At 51.6% G+C, this 27,045-nt stretch overlaps 2 protein-coding genes across 2 annotated transcripts in view; one reads left to right on the top strand and one right to left on the bottom strand.

The window, feature by feature from the left end:
* The window catches only part of COG4 (component of oligomeric golgi complex 4), a 26,702-nt gene extending 16,483 nt beyond the window's left edge, over positions 1-10,219 (top strand). The window contains exons 13-19 of the mRNA XM_054579202.1: positions 3,110-3,172; positions 5,606-5,722; positions 6,322-6,414; positions 7,302-7,385; positions 7,620-7,721; positions 7,988-8,116; positions 8,338-10,219. Coding sequence (XP_054435177.1) covers positions 3,110-3,172; positions 5,606-5,722; positions 6,322-6,414; positions 7,302-7,385; positions 7,620-7,721; positions 7,988-8,116; positions 8,338-8,472 — 723 coding nt within the window. The 3' untranslated portion in view covers positions 8,473-10,219. The remainder of the gene's footprint in view (positions 1-3,109; positions 3,173-5,605; positions 5,723-6,321; positions 6,415-7,301; positions 7,386-7,619; positions 7,722-7,987; positions 8,117-8,337) is intronic.
* FCSK (fucose kinase) lies at positions 9,776-27,045 on the bottom strand. Its single transcript, XM_054579204.1, is given in 24 exon segments — positions 9,776-9,937; positions 10,095-10,318; positions 10,810-10,971; positions 10,974-11,177; positions 12,582-12,701; positions 12,883-13,026; positions 13,388-13,609; positions 13,700-13,866; positions 14,043-14,253; positions 14,922-15,292; positions 15,688-15,752; positions 16,231-16,401; positions 16,518-16,619; positions 17,270-17,382; positions 17,769-17,940; positions 18,118-18,237; positions 18,775-18,855; positions 19,188-19,285; positions 19,680-19,752; positions 20,065-20,190; positions 20,922-20,972; positions 21,103-21,254; positions 21,622-21,726; positions 26,996-27,045. Coding segments are annotated over 23 exon segments (3,318 nt in total). The 5' UTR covers positions 21,704-21,726; positions 26,996-27,045; the 3' UTR covers positions 9,776-9,850.

The raw sequence follows: 27,045 nt of genomic DNA, 5'->3' as shown, positions 1-27,045 counted from the left end.
TTTCATTTTGTTTCTATCGCATTTCATTTTTTACATAACTTATTTCATTCTGTTTCACTCTTTCATTTCTCTGCTCAGCAATGACTTCATGCTACCTGCCAGAACAAAGCTAGATGTCTTTGCCTGGCTGTTTGTTCAAGGCCCTTTGAATCTGACCCATCCTGCCACTCTACTTGTCTTTTCCACCATTTGGCTTCACAAGTCCCCATAAGGCTAGTGCCTGTGCATTCATGCATTGGCTGCTCCCATTCAGACAGTTTCATTGTTTGAGGGCCCAGAAGGTAAAGCAAAAAAGAAAGGTGATGCTGCCCTGGCTGGTGTGGCTTAATTGGTCGGAGTGTCATCAGTACACCCAAGGGTCGCAGGTTTGATTCCCCATCAGGGCATATATGCAGGTTGCAGGTTTGATCCCCAACTGGAGCACGTACGAAGAGGCAACCAATCGATGTTTCTCTTTCACATTGATGTTTCTCCCTCTCTCCCTTCCTCTCTTTCTAAAAGCAATGAAAAAAATGTCCTTGAGTGAGGGTTAAAAAAGAAAAAAAGAAAAGAAAGGTGATGCCGAATGCTTGATGACAGGTTTCTAGTTTTTCTGACGCCAAGTACTTAAACTGTCATCACTCCCACCACAGGGCCTATTTCTTATGTCACCTTGATTCATTTGGTTGTCAAGATGAATTCCCCATTGGTACTGACATATCATTCAGTGTGTGCTGTGATAAGCCTATGGAATCCATGCTTACAAGGGCTGACAGTACAAGGAAATTTTGAAATCAATACCATTTGAACCCAAATCCATTTTCCTCCCATGACATTATTCTTGGTGCCCTTCAATGCCTTGGAAACATTTATATTGTCATCTTCATCCTTGAGTTGTCGTGACGTGCAGTTAGTTCCCTGGGAGCTGATGTTAGCAGCCTTGTGTTGTGGCATGCTCATGAAAGGCCTTAAATCTTACCCATCCACAACAGAAGCAGCCGCAGCACTGTCAGCAGCATGACCTTTCAGTATTGGCTGCAGGACACTGATAAAAGAAGCATTCTCGGGAGACGAGAGGGATGTCCTTATCTCAACCCCCTGGGGTTCTGGGATTCTTCTTTTACCCTGAAATCCTGAAGCTCCTGACTCATCTCTTGAAAACTGACTCCTCCCTACATCACTCTCTGCCTTCCTGGTCATGCCACGAGCACCAGTTCAGAGGCTGGGTGATTCTCTCCAACTTCAATTCCTGCCCCACACAGCCTCTAGGTTAGTACTCCCAACCCACAGCTGTGCTCGTGTGGCATCCGCCTGCTGCAAATAATCCTCAGTGTTACCCCACTGTCCACAGGACAGCATGGTATCCAAGTGCCATTCTGACTTTACCCACATCTGCAGCCCCACCTCTTAGATCCTTCTACCCTTGTCTGTGTGCTGACTCTGCTGACTCCGAATGCCTTCTGGAGTTTTCTGCCACTCTGCATTTGATTATGTTATTTCTTCTCTATAACATAATCATTCTCTCATTTGTTCATTCAGCAAATATTTATTGAGAAACTTCAGGCACTGTTCTTGGTTCTAGAGCTAAACTGTTCAATATGGTAGCTACTAGCCACAAGTGGCTAAGTGTAAATTTTGGAATCTATTTCCTGTGTTGCATTGGCCACATTTCTAGTGCTCAGTGGCCACACATGGCTAGAGACTACCATTCTGGATAGTTAAGATTTAGAGTATTTTCATCATCAAGAAAGTTCTGTTGGACAGTACTCTACTAGAAACATTGCAGTAAAGAAGACAGACTAGATCTCTGCCTTCAGGGAGCTGTCATTCTAGTGGGAAAGACAGGCAAGAAACAAACAATATCAGATCATCCTAAGTATCATTAGGGAAATATTGAACTGGACAGTGGGCTAGAGAGAGGCTCGTGGGGGTAGAGAAATGTACTTACTGTCATTTCCCATCAGAGCTATGTTTCAGCCTTTTATTCTTTTTAATTGATTTTAGAGGAAGGGAGAGAGAGAAAAAGAAACATAAATTTATTGTACCACTTATTTATGCATTCATTGGTTGATTCTTGTACGGACCCTGAACCAGGGATCGAACCCACAACCTTAGCATATCAGGATGACACTCTAACCAACAGAGCTACCCAGCCAGGGCTGTTTCAGCCTTTCAAATTCAGCTCAGTTAAAACTCTGCCATGGAGCTTTCCTTGAATGCCTTGGACCAAAATATTTTTTCTTTTCTCAAAATGGCCATAGCAGTGTGTGCCTTAATTATCACTTTGTCACATGTTGTTTTTTATGATTGGTATTTCAGCACCTAGCTTAAAATTCCACTGAAATATGAGAGAAGGAGCCCTTGGCCTAGAGCGAGGAAACCTGAACTCTGAACTTGGCCCTAGCGTTGCGGCCTGCCATTCTCTGAGTTTCTTTCTCATTACTGCACTTTATTTTTCTTCATGGTGTTCATCACTCCCTAGCATTATAAAATACATATATTTATTATCAGACTTCCCCCCAGAATATAAATTCTATGAGGGGATGAATTTTGTCTGTTTTGTTCACTGCTTTCTCCCTGGTGCCTAGAACAGTGCCTGGCAGGTAGCCAGTGCCAGGTAAGTATTTGCTGAACTAATTCTTGACTGACCTTGGTGAATCACTTCACCTTCTAGGAAATTTTGTTCCTATGTATGAGCTGGCTTGATAATCCTTGTTTTGCTGAGGATATTTGCATGAGAAAAATGCTTCCTGGGTGCCAGGCTCTCAGGAAGGGTTTTTTTAATGTGCATCAGCCTTTTGCATCACTGACCTGGACATGGAGGTTTGGAGCCTCAGGATTTCTCCCAGACCTGTGTGTCGAACCATGGAAAAAAAAGACCTGAAACCTGGGGTCGCTACTTCGGAGGTCAGGTTGGCTTTGCTGCCTTGGTGTCAGGCATAGGAGAAAGGGCGAGCCTGGTTCACCATTCTGCCCAACCCAAGACCTGAGGGCTCTGCCTGAGGGCAGTGCTGTGGGCCTTCCTTAGCCCCCTCTGAGCCCAGGAGTGCTGCTGCCAGCCATTCTGGCGCTGGAGTGGGTGCAAACTCCGGTGAGCACAAAGTCACATTCTTTTGTCCTCATCTCCCAGGTGACTCTGAACAACGTAGAAATCTGCAGTGAAAATATCTCTACTCTGAAGAAGACCCTGGAGGTACAGAGGAAATTGCCTGTCAGCTTTTAGTCGCTACAGCCTCCCTTGGCCTCATTTTGAGAGGAAGCCTATGCACTCATCCTAGTGGGGACTGTGGCATTCCCTAGCATCGAGCCAGCTCTCCTTCCAAGCACTTGAAGGGATTCACTAGTGTTTCACTGATGAATCAAGGGGTAACAGGGTGTCTCAACCAGTATGAAGAGCCCTGGCCCAAGATTTGAAAAATCAGAATTCAGGTTAGATCTTCCAGCACATACTTAGCATGTGACCTTGGGTAAGTCCCTTAATTCTCCAAGCTTTAGTTCTCTCATCTATTATATGAGGTACAGATCTCCACCCTACTTTGGGTTTGTTGGGTAGCATAATAAAAAAAACAGGGTTGAAAACTCTGTAAGAATGATAAAGCCCAATATAAATGTAAGAGATTAAGATGAGATAGGATCACCAAACCTTGTACAAAGCTGGTTGCTGTTCCAATTTTTAAAGGAAGGCTGCATAGCACAGTGAAATTTCTTGCACTTAGAAGTCAGATACTCCTGAGTTCAAATCTCCACTTGATCACTGACCAGTTGTGTAGCCTGAGGCAACTTATGTAACATCCCTGAGCCTCAGTTTCCTCATTTGTAGAACAGGGAGAATGATCTCTACCCAACAGGCCGATTGTGAGAATTGAACAAGATAATACAAAGCACATGGTACACAAGCAGAATGCAGTGGTAATAAATTGTATTAATAGTTACAAATAACGTCATGGGGCAGTCACTTTAAGTGCTAAAAAGGGACCCAGCTCTGCCTCTGGGAAAGGAGGGAGGCCAGGGTCCTACCTCCCTAGTGACACTTGTACCAAGGAGGCTGCTTTGCTGCAGAGGCACAGAGCTCAATGTGCAGAGTGGTGGTGAGTGTCGGCATTAGGGCCGAGGAGGCTGGGGGCCAGCACATAAGGAAGAGGGCCCAGTAGCTGACCGGGTTTCTGAGGGGGCACGGAGAAAACAGCTGAGAGTTGACAGTAGTACTGTAAACTGGCTAGATTAGGGATTTACCCTAAAAAGGGCCTTAGAATGGAATAATGCAAGAGTGATGCAAAGTACCAATAGCTTAGTGTCTGTCACACTGTGTATTCAACAAGGTGACTGTGATTGTTTTTAAGTCATGGCATCTTAGATTATATTCCTGATTTCATATTTAACTTAGTCTGTTGGATTTTGAAGTAAAATTTTAGGAAATGTTAGGAATTCAAAACAGAGCTAGTAGAATTAGCCAAGTGAAAGAAAACAGGATAGCAAAAAGCTAAAAACAATTCCTGTAAGTCCTGCTGGGTAGGATTTATTTAAGGTCCAACCTGCCCCCTATAGATTTGCATTTCTCATATGTTCTTAATCTGTCAGCAACCCATGAGGTCATGTGGCATGAAGTCCATTTTACAGATGAGATTAAACGGCTAAAGGTAGTAAAGACTGGAGCAGCTGTAGGAATGGAGGACCTCTGCCCGGTAGATCAGTCCCTTCGCACCTCTCCCGCAATGCTGCTCCTGCTGTAGCCACAACAGCGCAGACTTTCTAAGGCCTCAGGAAATGTGGGCAGCTAGCAACCCAAACATGGTGAACTTCAAGCAGCTCCCCCTGTAGACCTCTGTACAGCTGGGTTGTAGTGTGGGGATTTAGGTACCTGTGCTCTGGAGCCAGAATTCCCACCTTGAATCCCAGCTCCACAGCTTAACTGCCATATGGCTTTAGGCTATTAACTTATCTATGCCTCGGTTTCCTCATCTAAAGAAGAGGGATAATAACAGTACCTACTTCATAAGTTAGGTACTATAGATAATAAAAAATAAAATGCTTAGAACAGGGTCTGGCTCATGGTAAGCAGTTAAGTTTTATCTGATCATGATGATCTCCCTTGGACTGCCAGGTGATAGTATTTAAAAATCAGAAACTGTAACAATAGCTAGCATGTCCTTAGTGCCTACTATGTGCCAGGCACTGGGCTAAGCACTTGGGGCATCATTTCATCCAACTCTCACAACCACCCAGGAATCAGGAATTTGTGTTCTCATTTTATAGACAGTGAATTTGAAGTTCAGAAACTTGAAGTCACTTGACCAAGGTCACTCAACTAATAGGTGGCTGAGCCAGGATTTGAACGTAGGAATGTTTGGCTCTAAAGGTACGAAACAATGTCTGGTATTTGTGTTTCTTATTCACATCCCCTGACACTGGTACCTCCAAGTTACAAAGAAGGAAGTGGGAGCCAAGTGGTTAGCTACCAGGATAGAATCCAGGTTTCTGAAACCCAACCAGGGCTCTTGCCCAGGATCAGCCTTAGCTGTTCCCAGAGAAGGCCAGAGGAAGAGAAATGGCTGGTTGCATATTGCTGCCCTTACCACTGTTGTGTGATCTATGCTCAGAAGCCTGAAAACTGGATGTTCTCCCCTAGAGTGACTGCACCAAGCTGTTCAGCCAGGGCATTGGAGGGGAGCAGGCCCAGGCCAAGTTTGACAGCTGCCTTTCTGACTTGGCTGCCGTGTCTAACAAATTTCGAGACCTCTTGCAGGTAAGCCCCGGGTTCAACAACTGGCTGAATCCTGTGCCTGTGTGCTTCTCTGAGAAGATTGAAGATTGTTACTGGCTTACTGTGGGCTATGTGTATAAAGAAACAGAGGAGGGGTGAGGGAGTAGCATGCAAGCCATTGAAATTGTGTAAGTCCCTTGAGACTAAAGGCCCCATTGGTTTTTCAGCAGTACAGTTGTCACATTGACAGGCTAGCATTCTGGTCCTCTAGAATCTCCACTTGGCTCCACTGTGTCAAGAGCCCTCAGAAAGGTGCTCTGAGTAAATGGGACCAGGTGGTTAGTCAGGCCTGCTGCTTTGCCTTAGTCACAGGTGCTGCCAGTACCTGGCATTCAGAAGTCTCTGAGACGGGGCACAACAACCTGTAGGCCTTATCTCTGACCTGGATGTGAATTGGCACAGATCTGGAAAGGAACTGGTTGTTTTTGGCCTCTTGTATCAGAATTACCTCTTTCGCTGCAGACAGAGCCTGCAGATAATCTCAGATCTGGAAGAATGCTCTAGCAGTCAGGGGATGGGGTAGGAGAAAGGGTTGGGGGACGGCCTTGTGGGTCTGATGCATCTCTACCTTTCCTTTGCAGGAGGGGCTGACAGAGCTAAACAACACAGCAATCAAGCCTCAGGTGCACCCTTGGATCAACACCTTCCTTTCTGTGTCCCACAACATCGAGGAGGTCAGCCTGACCACAGGCAGCCATCAAGCTCTGGATTGCCCCCTTGTTCCCCGAGCCCCCGTCTGGACAGCAGTGGAACTGTCTAAAGCAGCGATTTTCAACCAGTGTGCTGCAAGAATTTTTAAAACATTCAATACCTCACTCTTTAGTCAGGGGCACTGACCTCTTTTCCCTTAGATTGTCAAATAAAAAAATGACAACAGCTAACAAAACAATAGCTGTCTGATATAAATGAATTAGAATTTTACCTAATTTTTTTGTCAATTGGCAAAAAATGAATATTTTGATGTGCCACAGAATTTTAGTTATATATATATATATATATATATATATATATATATATATATATACGCGCCATGGTTGAAAAAGGTTGAAAACCGCTGGTCTAAACAGACTTGTCCTTACATGTTTCAAAGGCCCATTTCCCTCACCCTCAGCCTAGGTTCCTTCTAGGAAATGGGTTGTTCCTGCAGTCAGAAGGTTCAGAGAAACATCTGAAGGGAGTTTGCCTTGAATTGACATATCCTCTTTTATTGAGGCTCTTTTTGCCTTACCTGTTATCAACTTAGCCTTTTTTTTTTCTTTTTTTTTTTTAATTAAGGATTTTGTTCCTGTAGAACATGAGATGCTAGAGTAAGTCAATGCCAGGAGCTTTACCATATTGTGTCGGCCATGGCTATAGGCCAGAGCCATTTGCCAGTGGGAAGTGTGATGCAGAAGCAGCAGCAGTCACTGACAGCTGGGGTGTCCAAGCTGGTTTTAAGGTTGATGATTCAGAAGCTACAGGGGAAGAAGGGCCTCTTCCGTTAGAGGGGTGGAAGTGGGGTGAGGGTGAATGGTTCTTCTTGAAGGAGCCCCCAGTGACCTACCTTGCTTCCTAACAATAGGAAGAATTCAACGACTATGAAGCCAATGACCCTTGGGTACAACAGTTCATCCTTAACCTGGAGCAGCAAATGGCAGAGTTCAAGGTGAGCAGAGGCTCTAGGGACCAGCTTACAGGATTACCCGCTTCTCCCCAAACCAGCAGCCTGCATCTCCTCATCACATTCCTGCTGGGAACCCTGAAAGCCCCTCCAAGTCCCAGCCTGGATAAGCACTCCCCGATGACCTCATATAACTGCCCCTATCACCCAAAGACTCCGTTTTGTAGGCAGAGGGGTAGGTAAGACTCCCACTGATATCTAGCCTGTGTGTGTGTGTAGGCCAGCCTGTCTCCAGTTATCTATGACAATCTGACCAGCCTCATGACCAGCTTTGTGGCAGCTGAACTGGAGAGAGTGGTGCTGAAGTCCACCTTCAACCGGGTAAGGTTAAAGGAACACAGGTCCCCAGCTGTGTTGTTTCTCCTCTGTAGAAGATGAGTCCTATCACTTGCATCCCCTATTTACTACTCCCAGGCCCTGCATATCTAGGCCCAGTCCTGCCCTGACTTCTGAGGCTTGAGAGCTGATTGCAACCACCTAAAGCTCTGATGGCATTGCATCCCAGCACTAAGGGAAATTGGGGGCAAGTTCTGATTGGCTAGAGGGCCAGCCTTGAACAGTGTGACTAGGCTTGTGTTTCCCTGCAGCTGGGCGGTCTGCAGTTTGACAAGGAGCTGAGGTCACTCATTGCCTACCTTACCACAGTGACCACCTGGACCATCCGAGACAAGTTTGCCCGGCTCTCCCAGATGGCTACAATCCTCAATCTGGAGCGGGTATGTGGGGCCCCCTCTGCCTAGCCAGGGAAAGATGTCTGGGCAGAGAGGTGAGAGGCATAAATCAAATTTGGGTCCAAGCTACTCCCTTAAAATGCTAGCAGCCCAGCCTTGCCGGAACCTTCTCCTTCCTGGGCACCACAGCTCTGAATTTGGTGGAGCCCAAGGCTTTCCCTCAGGATAGTCCCCTCCTTGCAGACTTGTCTCTGTTCTTCCCACAGGTGACTGAGATTCTAGATTACTGGGGTGCCAACTCTGGCCCATTGACATGGCGCCTCACCCCTGCTGAAGTACGCCAGGTGCTGGCCCTGCGCATAGATTTCCGCAATGAGGACATCAAGAGACTGCGCCTATAGCTGCCAGGGTGAGCCCACCTGGCCCATCACACTTCAGAGTCCATTCCCTAAGTGGCCACAGCCAAGGAACTGAGCAAGGCTCTCTGGCATGGGGGAAAGCCCAGACCATTCCACCATTGCCAACAGAAATAAGGCATTAACTAACTCCACTCTCTGCACTCACTTCTAGCTGGGTGGTGCTTTGGGAGCAGCCTCTCCCCACCAAGAGGTGGGTCCCCCTGGGCTCCTAATGAGGTAGGAAAGTCAACTCCAGCCAGCCTTATGCATGGTGGTCATGCTCTTATCCCTGGACACTAGCAAACAGACTGCCTCCCTGCCAGCCCTAAAGGATTTGGGTTCATCTGGGAACCTAGGGTATTAGGTTTACTCTAAGAGGGTATGGTATTTATGACCACCCTGATTAAAGAGACTCCTTGGAGAGATGCCAGTGTGCTGTTTTCAGGAAGGGCTGGGTACTACAGGGCAAGGCAGGTCTACCAGTTCTACTGAAAATGTGAAAAGAAAAACCTAAACCCTCAGCCTCCTCCCACACCCAAAGCAGCACACAGCTACTGCCAGGACCCACATGATAGATTGTGACTCATCCAATCCTGGACCCTAATTCCCATCTTGGGCCCTCAGCTGCATCATCCTCACAGCAATTTCTCACAGTGCCAGAGAAGGTGTGAATTCCTCCTGGCAGAAACAGAACAGCCTTATGAGGACAACGTTGAAGGGCAAATTGAATTTATTCCAAGAAGGTCATGGTCCTAAAAACCTATTGTCCATAGGCTCTGGGTCACTGGGCACAGTCCACATTACTGGTTAAGGTCTGAGTTGGCATGACTGGCTGTATGTAGACTGCACTGGCTCACTACCACAGATGTGGGTATGGACCACACCTACTTCCACTCCCCCATCAAGGCATCCTGGGAGTGTTAAACATGAAATCTCTATTCAGGCAAAAGCCTGACCTCTAAGGAAGGACACAGGAAGTGCCTCAAAGAGTCAGCCTTACCAAGGGACGCAGCCATCTGCTAAAACAGGTTGTCATCCCCTACTTCCAGGGCCCTCATGGAGAGGAAAAGGTCACAGTCCCAGCTGAGCCATGGGATTTGTAAAGGCCACAAGAGAGACTGAGCTTAGGACCTTTGTATGTTCAGATGGAGCAGAGGCCAAGCCTAGGCCACTGTCAACCAGGAGGCCACAGTCCTGTTCCCCAGCATGGTCTCTGCTTCACTAGGCTTCAAAAGGGGCTGGGCCCAAAGTCAGGTCAGCTTCCTTTGGGAGCAGATTCACAGAGGTAGGCAGGGAGTAGGTGGCTGAGTGCTCTGAAAGGAGGGGCTGCTGTAGCTCCAGATTTTGTCTTACAGAGGGACAGGCCTCATGGGAAGGGGTATCAGGTTGAGGTCTCACTCTCCAACAGCTGCAGGCTCAGGCCCTGGGTGTCCACTTCTACCAGGTGGATGCTGTAGTTGCCGAGGCCCTGGGAGCAAAGGACAAGTGGTGTTTAGAGGGCTGTGGACAAATCTCTGGCCTTCCGGAGGCTGATCTGAGACTGCCACTCTAGCCCCTCATTAGCCAGAAAGCCACAGTGAAACTCCTGCCCCTCACCAACTCCCATACCCGACACTGTCAGGTACCTTAGTCTTGGCCAGCACAGCTTCCAGAGCCTCCTTTTGCCTTGGTTTCTTGGTCAGCAGGTAGAGAAAGCCCCCGCCACCTGCCCCTGCCAGGCTCTGGCCATGCACATGGGGGGCCAGGACATCCATCATTCGCCGCACAACCAGGGGCTCAGAGCCTGGAGCCATGAGCTTTTTCTGCTCCCAGTACGAGGTCAGGCACTGGCCCAGCAGAGGCAGGTTTCCTGGGGTGGGGACAGAAAGAGGAGAGGTGAGCCTGAGCCAGAATGTTCTGTCAATGTCCATTTGTTGACAGTAAAGTACCAAGAGGTACTGCTTAACCAGGGGCTGGAAACAGGAGTAATAAAGACCACCTCACAGGGTTGTCTGAGGACTAATTTGCACAGAGCAGCTGAAACGGTGCCCAGCAGCGTTCAGTAAACTGTGTAGCCATTGATTTGGAACCCTGCTTAGCTCTGACTCTGACACTCGGCTTTGGGGCCAAACCTCTTCCTGCTTCTTTATAGGAGGGGCTGGAGGCCTTCCCCATGATGCAAGTATTGTTCTGAGATAGGGCTCCCACCTAAGTGAGACTCTAGGGAAGACAGTAGGATTCTGTCCTCAGGGACCTAACACCTGGGGCCTGTGCTAAGCCTGCAGAGGCCTCTGGCCTCAGATCCATGAGCAACAAGGCACTCACTCCTGGTGCTCTGCCCTCGGGGAAGAAGCGCCTCACCTTGGCGGAAGGCTTCCACGCACTCCTCCGTGTGCTGCACTAGGCTGTGAGCATTCTGCACGACAGCAGGCAGCCGGGCATACCAGCTCCTCAGCACATCCTGCAGATGGGGCAGGAGGGGTGCAGTGAGGATCTGGGCCCTGCTGAGCCTTCTGCCTCCCTCCTGGGGCCAGGGCTCACCTGCAGCAGATTGCGAGCCAGACGGGTCTTGCCAGTGTACACCAGGAGCAAGTGGTCATTGAGTGTCTGAACAAAGCCTTCAGGTACAGTGATCTCTTCCACCTCAACCTTCAGTGGCAGCTGAGCACGGGAGCGCCCCACCTTGATGCCAGGCAGTAAACCACCCACTTGGTCCTGCCAGCCACCTCCTGTGAGCCCAGGGTCCATCACTGTTGCAACCTATCTGACCCAACTTCCTTCTCCCAGCCCAGGCTCCTGGCCCCCAGCGTCCCTGGCAGGGACCAGTGTGGAAAGACAGCTTTCCCCAACTCCAGCTGGGCCAAGTGAGCTGTCCAGCTGCTCTCCCCATCCTTGGGAGCAGGATGAGCCCAGCAAGAGAAAGGATTTCACTCCAGAACCAAGCTTGGGTTGCACAAGTCCAAGTTATACTGCAGACCTCATGGTTAGTGGAGCTGAGGTAAACCACATCGAAGGGTAAGACCTTGCACTCACCTCTCCCCAAGGAGAGGTGATAGAGGGCTTTCCATGCAGCCTAACTGACCCCTGCTCCCTCTCTTTTCTGGAAATAAGCTTTCAGCCTCGTTTATCAAACTTGAAAGAGCTTGTTCACATCTTGCTTTAGTAATGAAAGGTATGGATCTCTTTTTCTCTTGCAGCTCTGTAAAAATAAAACTTGAGATTGTTCTGGGATAGACCCTTGGTATTTGGGGAAGGGCCTACAAGAGTTTAAAGTATATGTAAAATGCAAATGGCAGGAGGCACCTGGAACTTTACAGCCAAAACACTGTGTTTAGTGGCAGGGCCCGAATGTCAACTCCCTGATGGCACTCCTCTCCTTCAGAGCATCAAGTGCAGCTTATAATTCTACATTCCTTTGAGTAGTGATTGGTTAATGTCTGTCCCCAATAGACCACATTACCTTTGAGACCAAGGGCCCTGTTTTTGCTCATTTTATCCCCAGAGCCCAACACGGAGTGGATACTCAATAGCTGTCAGTTGACCAAATAAAGGATTTGAATGGTACATCTCAGAAGAAAACTGAAAAGGCCTCTCTATCTGCCCCTCTTGCTAAAAACGACCTATTATGCGATATGAGTCATTACAATGAAAGGAAGGGGAGGGTGGGCTGGTAAGTGACCAGAAAAGACAGCATCATCAGCATCTATACATCTTTGTGACAGTTTCCTGCCCAGAATCATAATGGGAATGAAGCCTGGGATCCTGGGGTAACCAAAGCACCCTAGGATTGGGCCAAAAATGTGACTGCTCCCCATTGTGCATGGAGTCCAAGGGGCCGTGGTGGTGAGAGGAGGGAAAAGCCTGGTGCCATTAACATTCCCCTATGGTCGCAGCCATGTTCTGGGCCCTCAGTGCGGCAGGCAGGGGAGGTGGGCACAAATGACCAGAGCCCAAGGAAGGGACAAGTGGGCTGGAAAGGCAGGCTGAAGGTCCTGTCCCCTGCTCCAAACTCCAGTTCTCCCCAGCTCCACCCTAAAGGAGCAGCACAGTTATGGGGCTGTCTGCAAGCCCAAGGAGCCTCGGAAAACTCTTGGAAAAATGCCAGTGACCTCCCACCAGGGACAGTCCCATACCTGTGGTGAGCACCTGCTCCAGGTGCAGCACTGCATGGATCAGGGCCTCCGTGCTCACCATGCGGCCCGCGGCCCGCTGCAAGGCGGCCAGGGCAGTGCCCGCCAAGATACTGCTGGTGCCTGGACCGCAGGGAGGAGGGGTGAGGCAGGGAGGAGGGGTCAGGCATGAAACCGCGCTGCCCTGCCCAGCCCCGCCCCGCTCCGCCCACTCCGTCTTGGGCAGAGGCAGTGAGGAAGATGGAAGGCGAGGCTCGAGTGCGCGGATGGAGTGGTTGGCAGCAGGGGTACAGGGCCCACTCACCAAGGCCAGAGCCATGGGGCAGCTCAGACCAGGTGTGCAGCTCAAAGCCACCCCCAAAGGTGCGCAGTAACTGCTCACTCAGAGAGAGCTTGGAGCGGACTTGCACGATCCCCGCACAGATAAAGGCTGCCTTCAGCAGGGCCCCTGCAAAGGGATCAGTACCCAGCAAGGAATTTGGTCTCCGGAGACAGAGGAAGACATACTACCTCACCTCTACTGTTTCCCAGCGCAGCATGGGGGCTCATCTGAGGGACAAAAATTCCAGCAATAGTGCAGGTCCTACCCCCAAGCCACAAAAAGACTTCTGGGTTCCCCAATGTGGGCAAATGTGCCAGCTCTACTTCCTGCACCTGCGCGTGCCTGGACAGGGTGACCTCAGGGCTCCCCAGCCAGACTCGCTAGTTCTCAGGCCAGGCCCCCAGGATCTCCAGGGTTCTGCCCCTACCCTCCACCCCCGCTAGCTGTGTGTGCCATCCCTGCTAGCAGATGTCCTGGGTGCCCTGACCTGGAGCATGGGGCTGGCAGTAATCCTGCAGGTCCTCCAGGCTCCGGCACACTATCTTCATGGCCATCTCATCCTGCTGAGGCCCCACTGCCAGCCACAGTTCAGGCTCCGAGATGCGGCGAGCCCTGGCCCCAATGGGCCGGCAGCCATCCACTCGCACGGCCAGGCCCAGCACTGCCCCGCCAAGCTCATAGGCCAGGGGTGGCGTGTCGCTCCATCCTCCTGTAGCAGTTGACAAGACCAAGCTGATCATGCGGGCCTTAAGAGTCCAGCTCTGGGGTGGCTACCCTCCCCCCTGCCCAACGGGCTCACCAGAGAAATCCACGCGAGCCGGGCAGTCAGCCACCACCCACTGCCCAGGTGCCGGTAGCTCCACCGGCTGTGTGGAGACAAAGTGCTGGGCTGACATCACAGCTTGGCGGATCAGGATCTGCTCAGCCCCCTCGTAGTGGCGGGCAGCTCGCACTAGCAAGGCTGGTCTGCCAAGAGGGAAGGGACGGGTATCAGCACAGAGCCCTAGGCTGGGGGCAGACTGCCTGGGCTTGGGGACCTGCCTGCCCTGGGTGGCCCGAGTTCACCCCACCCCACCTCTCTGGGTTTCCACCTACAAGAATAACCAGTCTTCTCCAGGGGTTCTGATATCATTAGCACCCACCTCCTCAGCCACTTGTCCCGCTCCTGGGCAAGTGCCTTCACACCCCCAGCCAGGTCTCCACGCTCCAGGTACGAGAAGGGCCGAGTCCACTCAGGATTGCCAGCTGGTCCACTCCGTAAGCCACCCTGGCCTTCTGCCATGCAGCCCAGTACATCTGCCACACAGGCCAGCGCTCTGGCCGCCACTCCTGGGTCTCCAGCGCCAGCTGCAACTGAGGGGCCAGAAGTCGGGGTGATTGGGGGTGGGACCTACCCCACATGCCCTCTTCCCTGAAAGACTATTCCACAGTCCCCAGACACTCCAGGTCCCTCACGAGTCTTCACTTTTGCCCAAGTTGTATCCTTGCCTGTGAATGCACACCCCACTCCTCTGCTTGGCAAAGTTCTCCTCATTGTGCCAGCCCCAGCCCAGCCGTGCCTCTTCACCCGCACCTAAGACACCCAGAGTGGCTAAGATCTCAGACTCGAGTCAAGCGACCTGGCTTCAGTCTCAGCCCCACGCCCAACTAGCTGTGTGGCTGTAGGCGAACAACTTCAATAGGGATCATTTTCCACAGTCACTGGGACCATTAGGGAGCCCCAGCCCGTGTGCCCAGCCCTCAGGTGGAGTCAGCCACAATCCCCCTGGGGCTCTGGCACCTACGTCTCAGCTCCCAGTACTGAGGACACACATACGACCCAGAGGCTCAGGACCAGACCTCGGCCTTTCACTAAAAACCCTACTGACAAGGATGCAGCTTCCCAGAAACCTAAAAGCAAGCTCCACTGTGTTCCTTCCCTGCTTTGAAGTCTCATGTCTCCCTACTACCCTCAGGTCATCAACCCAAAGGGCAGGTGATGCTGGATCCAGCTTCCCAGCACTGAGATCCAGAATACTCACCCTGGTCCAGCGTGGCAAGCAGAGGCCCAGGACAGCCCTCACGGACAGCGGCCCATATCAGTGGGCGCAGGCTGAGGTCCTGCTGGGCCTCTAGCACATGGCGTGCCTTATGTAGGGCCTGGTGGAAGAACAGGTCCCGGCGGGAGGCCAGCGTGGCAGCCCGGTCCAGACACGGCTGCAGCTGCTCCCAGGACAGACGCCAGGAGGCCCTCCAGGCCCACAGGGCCTCACCCCTATCCTCCTGGGGGTCTAGCATCCACAGCATGTCCCGGGGCCCCAGGGCCCTTGAGGGATGGAGCACAGGAAAGAGGCGGGCACTGGGAAGGCAACGCTCAGCGGAGGGTGTGTCTGGGTCCCACAGGTCCCAGTTTCTGGCAAGGGAAGAAGGCACATGAGCAGGAGGGAAGCAAGGGCTCCCATTCCTCACCAAGCCCTGACTGCCCGTAAGCTGGGGGCTGGCTAATTCACCAAGGGCAGCACAAATTCTTTGAGGTGGCACAAGCAGGCAGTTTAGGGGAGGAGGCAAACTGCCCTGCCTCCTTTCCCAGGCCTCTGAACAAAATCCCAAAGCCTGGGCACAGCCAGGGATTAGTTGTTGTCCAGGGGGAAGGTGCTGGGGAGGCTCAGCCTGCCCCAAACTACCCCAGGTTCCCTGGGCTGGTGGGAGTATAAGTGCTGCTCTGGGGCAGAGGCAGAGAGGAGGCTCGAAGAAGCAGCCGCCCTGGCTGCTGAGGCCCACAGAGCCCACCAAGGCCGTCAATCTCACCGTATGCCTGTCTTCTGGAAGAATTCACTCCAAGACATGTTGAGATATGTTCCTGTCCCCTGCCTCTGGGGAAGAAGACGAAGCAATGAGGGCTTCCAAGACCACGGGAAGCGGTTAGCGGCACTAAGGCCAGAGGGCTGGGAGCTGCTCAAGAAGGGACAGGAGGAGAGATCCACACATACGAGAGCAAGATCTGAAACACTATGATAAGCCCCGGAGCCTCAGCACTCCAGCCCAGACACCTGGAACCTGGTGCAGAATCCCAGCTCGAGGCCCAATCCACTGTAATTGGCTCTGCGGCCCAAGACTGGTCCCCTCCCTCAATTTGAACCTCAATCTCTGGCCTATAAAGTGGGGATAAAAATCCCCAGGCAGACTACCTGCCAGAGCGGATCAGGGGGAGATAAAGACACAGTGATGCTCTACTGGACTCAGCCTATTCCTCAGGCCAGCACTCAGCGAGCCCTACAGTGGAATGGGAGCTGGGCTGGGGGGTCCCCAAAGCCTGAAGATTGGGGTGAGGGAACCCAGGGTGGCACCTACTTCCCAGCTGTCCAGACGGCCAACGAGGGTGAAGGCACGGACCGGGGTGCCATGCAGCCGCACATGGTGCCCCTGCAGGACAAGGTCATGCAGCTCCAAGCCATGTAGCGCCTCAGACTGAGCCGTGTCCAGGCCACTCAGGAAGCAACCGGTGCCGACGTGAAGGGGGCCCTGGCAGGAGACGGTGGGCATCCTGGGTGGGTGGTGCAGCTCCAGGCACTCCCCGACACACACAGGACCTGGCCCCCACAGCCTTGCCCTCCCTCTGCCCTGCTCTCAGGCCTCACCCGGAGATGGCAGTGCTGCAGGACACTCCCAGGACCCAGCTGGACAGGGCCCTCCAGCAGACAGCTGATCACAGAGCTCCCAGCCCCCAGCAGCTGCGGCTCCTTGGAAGCCAGGGAGAAGCTCGTGAGGGCCCGGGTCCAGGGGCTGTCCCAATCCTCCCCCACAGCCAAGGCTCCAGCCCAGGCCCATCAGCAGCCAGATTCCTCTTCACACTTGCCCTGGCCCCAGCCTCTGGCCGACGCCCACCGGCCCTGTTCATGCTGTTCCCCCGGGGGCACGCCTGCCTGCAGAGTCCTCTGGAGCAAATCTGAACTCACTAAGGGAGGTCCCACCAGATGACAGCTCCCCCAGAAAACCTTCCCCACCAGTCCAAGTACCCCCACTACTCTGAGGGCCACCTCTGAACTCTGTCTGCCCCCTTCCTCAGCACCATGGCCCTGACCTAGGCCCATCACCTCAACTGTGTGTGTCTCCCCAAGCAGACCCCAGGGAAAGGGTGCAGGGTCTTCTCTAGCTTCTCAATCAGGCAGACCTGGATGGAGAATCCTGGCTTGGCCCGCACTGGCTCTGTGGCCTTAGGCAAGTTACTTAACCTATCTGAGCCTCCACTGCCTCATTTCGATCGGGGTAATAACACCTACATTCATAGGTAATCTGTTCCACGTGTGGTCTAGTCCTTCCCATTCTTAGGAGCCCCTGTCCCACCTGTCCTAAGGCACCTCTGCTGGTCTTCCCTCCAGGCAGGTCTTACCTCTACTTGGGAGTGCACCACGTGGGCCCTAGGAGCCCCGGGGAACGTGAGGCTGTGCAGGAACTCACTGGCCGAGTTGCTCATGTAGCTGTAGCTGCCATCGGGGATATATGCTGTAAAGATACAAGCACTGACCCCAACCCTATGCTTGCGGCTGCTCTGATGCCAGATCTGCATCAGGCCTTGGGAGGGCAGGCTTGGTGATGAGCCCATAGTGCCCAAGGGAACGCTAAAATCCAGAGACGTTCAGCAACCTGCCCAAAGTCACACAGCTAGAAAATGGAAAGAGAGGGACTGGAGCCCAGGAATGAGGCAAAAGAGAGCTGTCTTTGGGGGGCGGGCAGTGTCAAGGCTCTGGGTTGGGAGAGGGCGACTTTCCGGCACATGCACTGGGCCTGCCTGGTCCAGGAGCCCGGGAACCAGGCAGGAGGCAGCCTCATTCTGCAGGTCCTTACTCCCGTGGTCTCCCCACCCCAGAGATCAGAGAGGCAACACGCACCCATGGTGAGGGGCTGATCACGAAGCTCCCTCCACAGCTCAGCCCGGGCACCCTGAAGATAACCCATGACGTCTGTGTCACCTTGCCCCATCTCTGGGGGCCGCCCCGCCAGGAAGTCCTCTTTGCTCACGTTCCGGGCCATGCACAGCAGAATGTCGAAAAATAGAGACAGCTGAGGCAAGAGTAGGAAGCACAGCCATTAGGGGCTCCTAGGCCAAACTGCGGCAGTCCCATCCCCAGGGACGCTGACCCTGAGAGGGGAGGGGACTAGCCTGAGGTAACATAGCCAGGTTGCCAGTGTCGGGGCCTTTCCCCTAGACCAGGGCCCGCAGCCCCCACCCCCAGTCACCTGGACAGGTCGGGCTCCAGAGTCCAAGCCCATGTAGGTGCAGGCGTCCAGGGGTGGGCTCACGTGGGTGGCAAGGAGGTGCTCAGCAGTCTCCACAGAGAAAAAGGCGACCCCGGAGACCTGGAGGAGCCCCCATGAGGGTCAGGTCGGGGGACCCTGGGGCCAGGCTTGGGCCTGAGCTGGGAAAGACACATGAAGATGGGCCAAGCGAGGCTGGCTGCTGTACCAGGCAAGGTCCTTCATCTTCTGGGCCTCTCCAGCCTCCAGGCTCCAGGCCTACTGGAGGCGAATTCCCCATAAAGGCACTTCTGAGACGCCCCCCTGAATTTTAAGGTCTCCTCCCAAACCTAGTCCTCCATCATCCCCATGATCTGGTCCCAGACCCTTAACCACCACTCTTATCCTTGTCCTTCGTTCTAGAACAACCCGCATGAGTCAGGTTCCAGACTTCCTCCCAACTGCATTCCTGGACTTGCTCACATTCTGATCTAGCCTTTCTGGTTTAGGACAAGACCTCTTCCTCAGATTCTGGCTCCGCCCGCTCCCCCACCACAGATTCTGGTTCTATCTTGCCCTGGAATCTTCTAGAAGGAACGGGGCTCTGCCCCAAGCCGGAAGGCAAACCCTCCCTTTTCCACGAGCTCCCCAAAGCCATACCAATGGCACCCGCCCATCAGGCCTGGCGCACCGTTGTATCTCCGTCTCGGTGCCCTGATAGTAAATGTCCAAAACGAAGCCCTGGGTCGGGGAAAAAACAGAGTTAGGGAAAGGAACAGAGATACAGCAAGGCTGTTCTCCAAATGAAAGCCTAGGATGCAAGTCTGGACAGATTCCCACATGCTCCCAGGGAGCACTGTTCCCCCGGCAGTAGAAGGGCTTTGCTTGTCTTCACAGCCGTAGCCTGAGCGCAGAGCCTGGCACAGGTCCGTGTGCGATTCAAGTCTGGCAAAAGACTAAGGGAACCCAAGCACTGTTGCCATGGAGGAAACTCCTCCGAACCCAGACTGTACCAGGAAGTCCAGGGCAAGAGGCTGCCCAGAGCACAGGGCCAGGAGGCCCAGGGGCAGTACCTGGGAGTCAGCGAGGTAGACGCCATGGTTCCGGGCATAGGTCACGCTCCCTGGAAAGGCGATCACTCTGGCTCCCCGGAAGCCATCCCAGCTGATCCCTGTGGGTGGGGCAGTCAGGGGACTCCCTGAGGGTCCCAGCCCAAGGCAGAGAGTCTCCACCCAGAAAAAAGCAAGAGGTCAGGGGAAGGGCATCTGGGAACCTCTAAAAGGAAAATATGGTTTCCAAGCCAAATGGACATTCCTCTAGGCGAATGACGCCTCCCCTCTCAAAGCCCTTTGGGGCAAAAGGGGCAGGACTGGTGTCTCCATTCTACAGTCTGGGAGACTGGGGCCCAACAGGGGAAGCCCTGCCTCCGGGTCTGGGCTTCACCCTCCACACCCTGTTTCCTTCTGAACATGGCAGTGGGCCAGGCCCAGAAACAGTGAGCCGGGAAATGCACAGCCCACTCCGGCTATGGCTGGGGACGAGGTCCCAAGCCTTCTCAGGCTCACCTGGGTTGGGAGGAACAGACAGCAGCATGTCCGTGCTGCAGACCCACACACCTGGCGGGGAGCCTGGGCCCAGCTGCGGGAGAGAGAGTGCCGCTGGTGGCCTGGCCCAGCCCTCCCTCTGCTGCCACACAGCCCCGTCTCGAGCCTGTTCTCATGCTCTAGAGAGACTCTTGCTGCTGAGTTAACAGGGGTCTCCCCAGATCCTCCTGCCCACCTCCTGGGGCCACACCTCCCCCCACCCCATTTTGCCAACACGAATTTCCAGCAACTCTAATTCTAGGCAAACCCCAGAACTGTTCTTCCTGGAGCCCCGTCTGAGCCAGGACAGACTAGCTGGTGCTGCAGGGAGAGAAGGACAAGGCCCCAAGGCACCTGCTGGCCTCACCTGATAGCTCATGATGTCCAGCAAGCGGTCCAGGTTGCAGACCACAGCCTCCACGGGGGCCTGCGGCTTCTCCACAGGGAGGCAGGTAAAGGCCCGGCCACAATCATCGAAGGGGAAGTCTCGGCCCTTGGAGGGAAGCAGGGACAGGGGACAGAGCCCTTGGGGCAGAGAGCCTGGGGATACCCTACGTAGGCTGTGCAAGGGCAGAAAGTCATCAGCTAGGGGACTTTTAAAAAGTGTTTTCTTGTGTAACTTTTTTCAATTACATGATTATAGTAAATTGTTAGAAAATAACAGGTAGGCAAAAAGAAAAACAATCTCTCAGGAATAATAATCATTCCCTTCATTTTGAGGTATATCCTTCCAGATTGGTATTCATATATTCTTTTTTTTACAAAAATGAGATTATGAAAGGTAGAAACAACAGAACTTAACACATACACACACATACACACACGTACGATTAGGGAAATAAAATTGGGAACTATATAAAGCCAGGCCCTGTTTTAAGCATTTAATGGATCATCTCAGCATATCTACATGAAGAATTGTTGCCATCCTCATTTTACAGATGCAGAAATTGAGGCCTAGAAAGGGTCAACTGACTTGTCCAGGGTCGCAGAACTGGTGAGTCTCTTTCCAGTCAATACACAGAATTAGATGGACCTATTAATCACTTTCTAATACTCTGCTAGGAGGATATGCTGTTCATTTTTAGCCAGTTCCCTATTCCTGGACACTTGCATCAATTCTGATTTTGATTCTTCTGGATTCACGCAATAAACAGCTTGCAAACACACCCCTTAAGTGTGTCCAACCCCAAGGATCAATGGTGCCAGCCCCAGCATTTTACTAACTGTGTGCAGGATGAGAATCCAGGCCGAGTACAGGACGTCAGATGTGACCACCTGTCAAGAGTGAAAAAGTGCAGTTGACAGAGGCCTGGGCAGAAGGCACCCAAGGATGGCACCGTCTTGCCTGGGGAGAGACCCCAACACAAATTCACTCAGGTACCAAAGGAACAATAAGAGCACTCACAGTGAAGCCTGCCCGGGCACTCAGGTGCTCAGCAGCCACCAGCAGGGCATTGAGGGTGGCTCCTCCACTGCCCACACGAGTCTCAGGGTCCTCCACAGCCAGTAACAATGTCCCGGCGGGGATCTGCTCTCGTTTCTGGCGCACTTCCAGCTCTGTGGTCAGAACACAGCTGGGACCTGCCCCCCAGCCTCCCAGCCCTGGTCCCAAGTACCTAAAGCAAACCTACTGATAACTATTATTTTATTTTCTTTGACCCAGTAGCTTTTCGTGTAGTAGCTCATTAGAGCTTTACCCAACTCTGTGAATCAAATACAATTATTCCCATTTTACAGATGAGAAAACTGTGTCTCAATGAAGTGACAGGATATGTCTGTGTACTAAGGGTCACATGGCTACAAAAAAAGCATTGCCTGGGTTTGAACCCAGGTCTGCCGGACTCCTGGAGCTATAGAGGTGTGGTGGGAGTTCTACCTTGCAAACACACCCCTTAAGGCTGAGTGAGGAGAGAGGATCCCCTACCTCTCTGGAAGACCTCGACGCTGTCCTTGTACTGGCATGTAAGGATGATAACCGTCCAATCCACCCCTTTGGGCTGCTCCATTCTGGCCAAAGTTGAGGGGCTTCCTGAGGCAGAGAGAGGGGTGTACATGAATTATCATATGCTAAAATTTTTTGGTGTATAGTTTTATGAAATTTAATACATGCATAGATTCTTATGGTCACCACCATTTGCACCCCAAAAATCTCCTATATGCTACCCTTTCCAGTCACATCTTCCTCTGTCCCTCACCCCTTGACAACCATCAATAAGTTCTTCATAGCTAGAGCTGGAATGTAATCTTTTGAGATTGGCCTCACTCAACATAATGCTTCTAAGATTCATCCAAGTTGGCTGTGCATATCAGTAGTTCTTTATTTTTTTCTTCCCTCCCTCCCTCCCTTCCTTCCTTTCCTCCTTCCTTCCTTTCTCTCTTTCTTTCTTATTTTTTATATTTTTTGCCAAGCAGTATTCCATTGTATGGACCTTCCACAGTCTGTTTCTCCATCCACTCACTGAAGGACATTTGGGTTTCCTGGTTTTGACAGAAAAGAATAGAGCTGCTATAAACATTCATGTGCAAATTTAGTGTGAACGCAAGACTTGTGGATACCTCACTGAGGGATAGCTATGTCATGTGATAAGTGCATCTTTAACTTTCTCATTCTAGGGGTTTGTGATTTCCTCAGGAGAGGAAGTAAAGGGAGAAGGGTGGGGTAGACAGTGGGTCCCACCTAAAAGCAAGGGGTGGGCCCTTTCTGTACCACCAGCCCCTCATCATTCAGTCATTAGCTGTGATGTGGAAGGAGGGAGGGCCTAACCTCCCAGGCTCCTGAGGCTGAAAGGAATTCCCTGGAGAAGGGGGCCGTTGTGGGAGGGGTGTACTAGCCTGTTCAGGGGATCCAGCCAGGGTGCCAATAGCGCCCACTCCAGGGACCTCAGAGGGGATCTCCCCTCCCAGAGGTTCCAAGCCTGAAAGAGGCTGCAGCCCCACCGGCCAGCCTCCTTCCTCCAGGGCACTCTGAGGTAGAGGAAGTGAGGGGAAGATGAGGCCAAAACTACAACTTCACCCCTTCCTATCTCCCCCAACACTTCTCTCCTAGAAGGTAGAAAACCAGTCTGACCTCAGAGCCCCTGGCCCCCCCCCCCGCCCCCAGACCTGCACAGACACGTCCCCAGGAGTGCCCTGGCATCTACCTCTGGCAGAGTCCCAGCTGCTGTCTGACAAAGTGTCCCACCCCCACCTCTTCCCTCCAGCCCCCAAAGCTCAGTGTCAGAGAGATGGTGGAGCTGGCCGCGTGCCTTCCCACAGGTGCCTGAAACACACGCCCCAGCCAAAGCCACCAGGAAACCTGAACCGCCGCAAGTTTCTTCTTAGGCCAGACTCCTCTGCCACCAATCCTGTGGTTAAGGTTGACAGACACCTCCACTTAGCAACACCCATGCTCCCACGAGCTTTCAGGGAAAGCCTTCACCACTAACAGAAACTGCTCTGTTCCCTGCTCAGCTCAGGAGGGAAATCCAGAGGGGAAATCTGAGCTAGAGATCTTGGCCGGGCACCTGAGGGCGCAGGCATTCCCCAGGAGGCCCAGATGGCCTTCCCAGTGAAGAGGCAGCAAGGGAGTCCGGCCTGGCCACCGACTTTCTGTGTGATCTTTGGCACCCCTAACCCTCTCAGGCCTCCTGAGGCAGGGAGTATAACTGACCGATGCCCCCAGCTTGTTCACAGGAAGGCCACACTTCCCACCAACAACTCCCATCCAATGACTCAGCGCAGCAGGGACACGAAGACAGACCCATTCCAGCAATTTGGGGATCTTCTGCCAGACTCCAGGACTCCCCACCCACCCAAAAGACACTGTCTCACAACCTCACTGCAGCCTGGGACCCTCCCTACCATCCCGCCTTCCTTCTGGTATTCCTTCACAGCGAGCAGACTACCAGCGTTCCCTGTCTCCTCCAGCTCCCTCCTCTTTTTCCCTCCCCCAGTTAATCTAGTCCCATCTTGCTCTCAGTTCTCCAAGAACCTGAACCAACATGGGGAGTATAATATTACCCCCTCTGGCACCTTCAAAGGAAAAATCACTGTATGAACCTCTAACTTAATGTGTGAGAAGTACCACCTTTATCCTAAAGAATACATGAAGAAACTGAGGCACAGCCCTGCCCAGGTGGCTCAGTTGGCTGGAACATCGTCCCATACACCAAAAGGTTGCAGGTTAGATTTCCTGTCAGGGTACACACCTAGGTTGTGGGTCTGATCCCCAGTTGGGGCGCATATGGGAGGCAGCCAATGAATGTTTCCCTTTCACTTCAGTGTTTCTCTCTTTCCCCCCTCCTGTTCTTCTCTGTCTAAAATCAATAAACATATCCTTGGGTGAGAATTTTTTTAAGTTTTTTTTTTTTTTAAAAAGGAAACTGAGGCACGGAGAGATTAAGTCACATGTCTAAGGTCACACAGATAGCAAGTGGCAGAGCCAAATCTGAACCTAAGCAGTTTTGTTCCAGAATCCATCCTTCTAACCACTACTCCGAACCCACTGCGTAGGATTGAAAAAAGAACAAAAGGAGTAAGTATGTGTAAAGTATGCCATACAGGTGGCAATGAAGTGGGGATGGCATTAAGGATAACGACTAAGGGGGGAGCTCAGCCGCTCTGACCCACAGTTAAGACATGATGATTTTTCATTCTCACAACACCCCTGAAGGGTAAGTGTTCTGGCCCCTTTACAGGTTCTAGTAGATGCCATAGCCATGATTGGGTCTCTCTGGTTCTTACTCAAGTAATGATGATAATGTTTGGTTCCAAGCAAAGGTAACGAAAGAGAGCAAGAAATAAATGCTCTAAGGAGAGTCCAAAGGTCTGAGCCCAATCTCAGTCTCAGCACTGTGACTGGGAGACACAGGCAGATAATAGGTCATGGCCAAAGGAGGCAGGGCAGCTCTATCTGGACTGCACCCAACAAGAGGGGCAGAGGGACAGTTCTGGGCTGGGAATCAGCCCCCAGGGCTCTGTTTCCATCTCTGCTTCTTCCTGCGTGATCTTGAGCAGATTACTTAAACTCTCTGAGCCTCAGTTTCCTAAACGGACACCAGGACCAACAATACCAACCTCCTATGACTGTGGTCAGCATAAAATGTAAAACACGTGACACACAGCAGGAGCTCAACGACTGGTAGTTCTCTCCAGCAGGAAAAGGAAGTGGGAGAGTTTAACTTGGCCCTGAAGCCAGTAGGAATGAAGGCTCTGAAATATTCTCTGGGTCAAAGAAGCCCCCGAAGAAGAAAAAATCAGGGAACGCCAAGGGAAATCAAGAAAGGCTGAGGAGTATGCATTGATAGATCAGCCAAAAGGGTATTTTATGATAACACAATAGGTGGAATGTAGCTAATACTTAGGGAGCGCTTTTTTTCAGACACCCCGCTAAAGGTACTGTGGTATCAGCTCATATGATCTACTCTGTAGTCCCCCCTATGAGCTGGATCTTATCACGCTTATGATATAGGTAAGGAAATTATAACCTAAAGAGATGAAATAGTCTGTCCAAGGTCATACACAGCTAGTACAGGCAGAAGAGGTGTTTCCCAGTCTAAGGTTCATGTTCTTAACCGCTCGGTAGGAACAAGACATCTCTCCTGGGGCCACTGCTCCTACCTGACTTCTGTACAGAAAACTTTGAAAATAGGCCTCTATTTCAATATTCTGCCCATTTTTAATAGAACTTAATCTACTGAAGCTAAGCTAAAATATTATTTAACGTCCTCAGCTCCATGCTGCCCAAAATTGGGATACGGAAGGTGCCAGAGACAGAATAAAATATTAAGGCATCTTCATATGCTATTTGAAGAAAGGTAGGGCAGGGACCTTGCATTTTAGATCTTAAAGGGGAAACAAAAACAGGCACATGGAGGGGTCTGACTTGACTTCTGAAAAAAAAATAGCAGAAGAAAGTTGACTGGGAGTAAAATCACAATGCAAATTACCCAAAACACAAGTATAGAAGTCCCTTCTTATCCACGGGGAATACATTCTAAGACCCCCCAGCAGATGCCTGAAACCAAGGATACTATGAACCTTATATATACTATGTTTTTTCCTAAACATAAATATCTACCTATGAAAACTTGTTTTGGCTGCTATCCTTTCTCCTTAATCAACTTGCCAGCTCTGCCAAAAATGTGGCAGCAGCTTCTTCATCAGCAGACACAGCTTCTCTAGTAATCTTTGTATTTTTCAGTCCAAACCTACTCCTGAATCTGTGTAACCACGCCTTATTGCAGTAAGTGGCTTGGTGTCACCCTTTGCAGGGGACCCCTTGCTGAAGTCTTAATAGGCTCAGTGCTTTCTGGCTTAACACATGGCCATCAATCAGAACACATTTTCTGTTCATGTCTTCTACCCACAAATTTAATGCCTTTTCCATCTTAACTAAGCACTTAGCACTTATCATGCACTGTGGCTGTAACTCTTGCAGTTGGAGGTGTGACAGCAAAACTAGCACACATTTCTTTTTCCTTTTTCACGGCTTCACTGACTTGTTCTTACCACAGATGTTAGCAACCTCGGCATATGATTTTTTTTCTCTTATTAAATCCAGAACTTTCACCTTCTCACTTAAAGGAAGCATTTTATGCCTACTCTTTGGCATATATGAATCACCAGCATCACTACTCTTGCGCTTTGGGGCCACTATCGAGTAAAATAAAGGTTACTTGAACTGCAGTACCTGACAGTGGATCTGATAACCAAGAAGTGATGAACCAGCTGGTAGCATATACAGCCTGGACAAGTGGGACAAAGGGATGATTTCTGCCCCAGGGAGGAGGGAGCAGGTCCGGGGAGATTTCATCAGGCTGCTCAGAACTTCAAACAATTTAAAACACGCATTGTTTATTTCTGGAATTTCCATTTAATATTTCAGATGGAAGACCTCAAGTCACTGAAACCGTGTAAAGCAAAACCTCGGACAAAGGTGGGGCGACTACTGTAATTGAGATTTGTGCATAGTGGCGAGACCGCCATGGGCGCACCGGGACAGGAAAATTGGCCTCAAGGCAAAATCGGCAGCGCCCACACCCAGCATCCAACCTGCCTCTGGGTTCCGGAGCGCCTAGAGCCCGTATTCCCTCCCTGTCCCCAGCGCTCCCAGGTTTCGAACTTCCATTGAAAGACTCAGGCAAGAGGGTAGCAGAACCTGAGGCTCCCCCTTCCTCCTACAGCCAGTGGGTGCCCGGGAGCTCCAACAGAGTTCTCGGAAACTCGCTGCCTCAGTCCTGTCCCGGGAGAGGGTGGGCCACGAAACGAGGAGGGGGTGCTGAAGCGAGGAAAGCGAAGACTCGCGCGGACCCACGTACCTGCCTCCGCCTGGTGCTGGGTTTAGCGGGCCCTTTAATGCGGAGCTGCG

The sequence above is a fragment of the Pteronotus mesoamericanus genome, unplaced genomic scaffold, assembly GCF_021234165.1.
Source record: "Pteronotus mesoamericanus isolate MK-2021 breed Mesoamerican mustached bat unplaced genomic scaffold, CSHL_Meso_final contig_52, whole genome shotgun sequence".
Lineage (NCBI taxonomy): Eukaryota > Metazoa > Chordata > Mammalia > Chiroptera > Mormoopidae > Pteronotus > Pteronotus mesoamericanus.
Note: the sequence above shows the minus strand (reverse complement) of the source record. Positions and strands in the feature narration are given on the sequence as shown.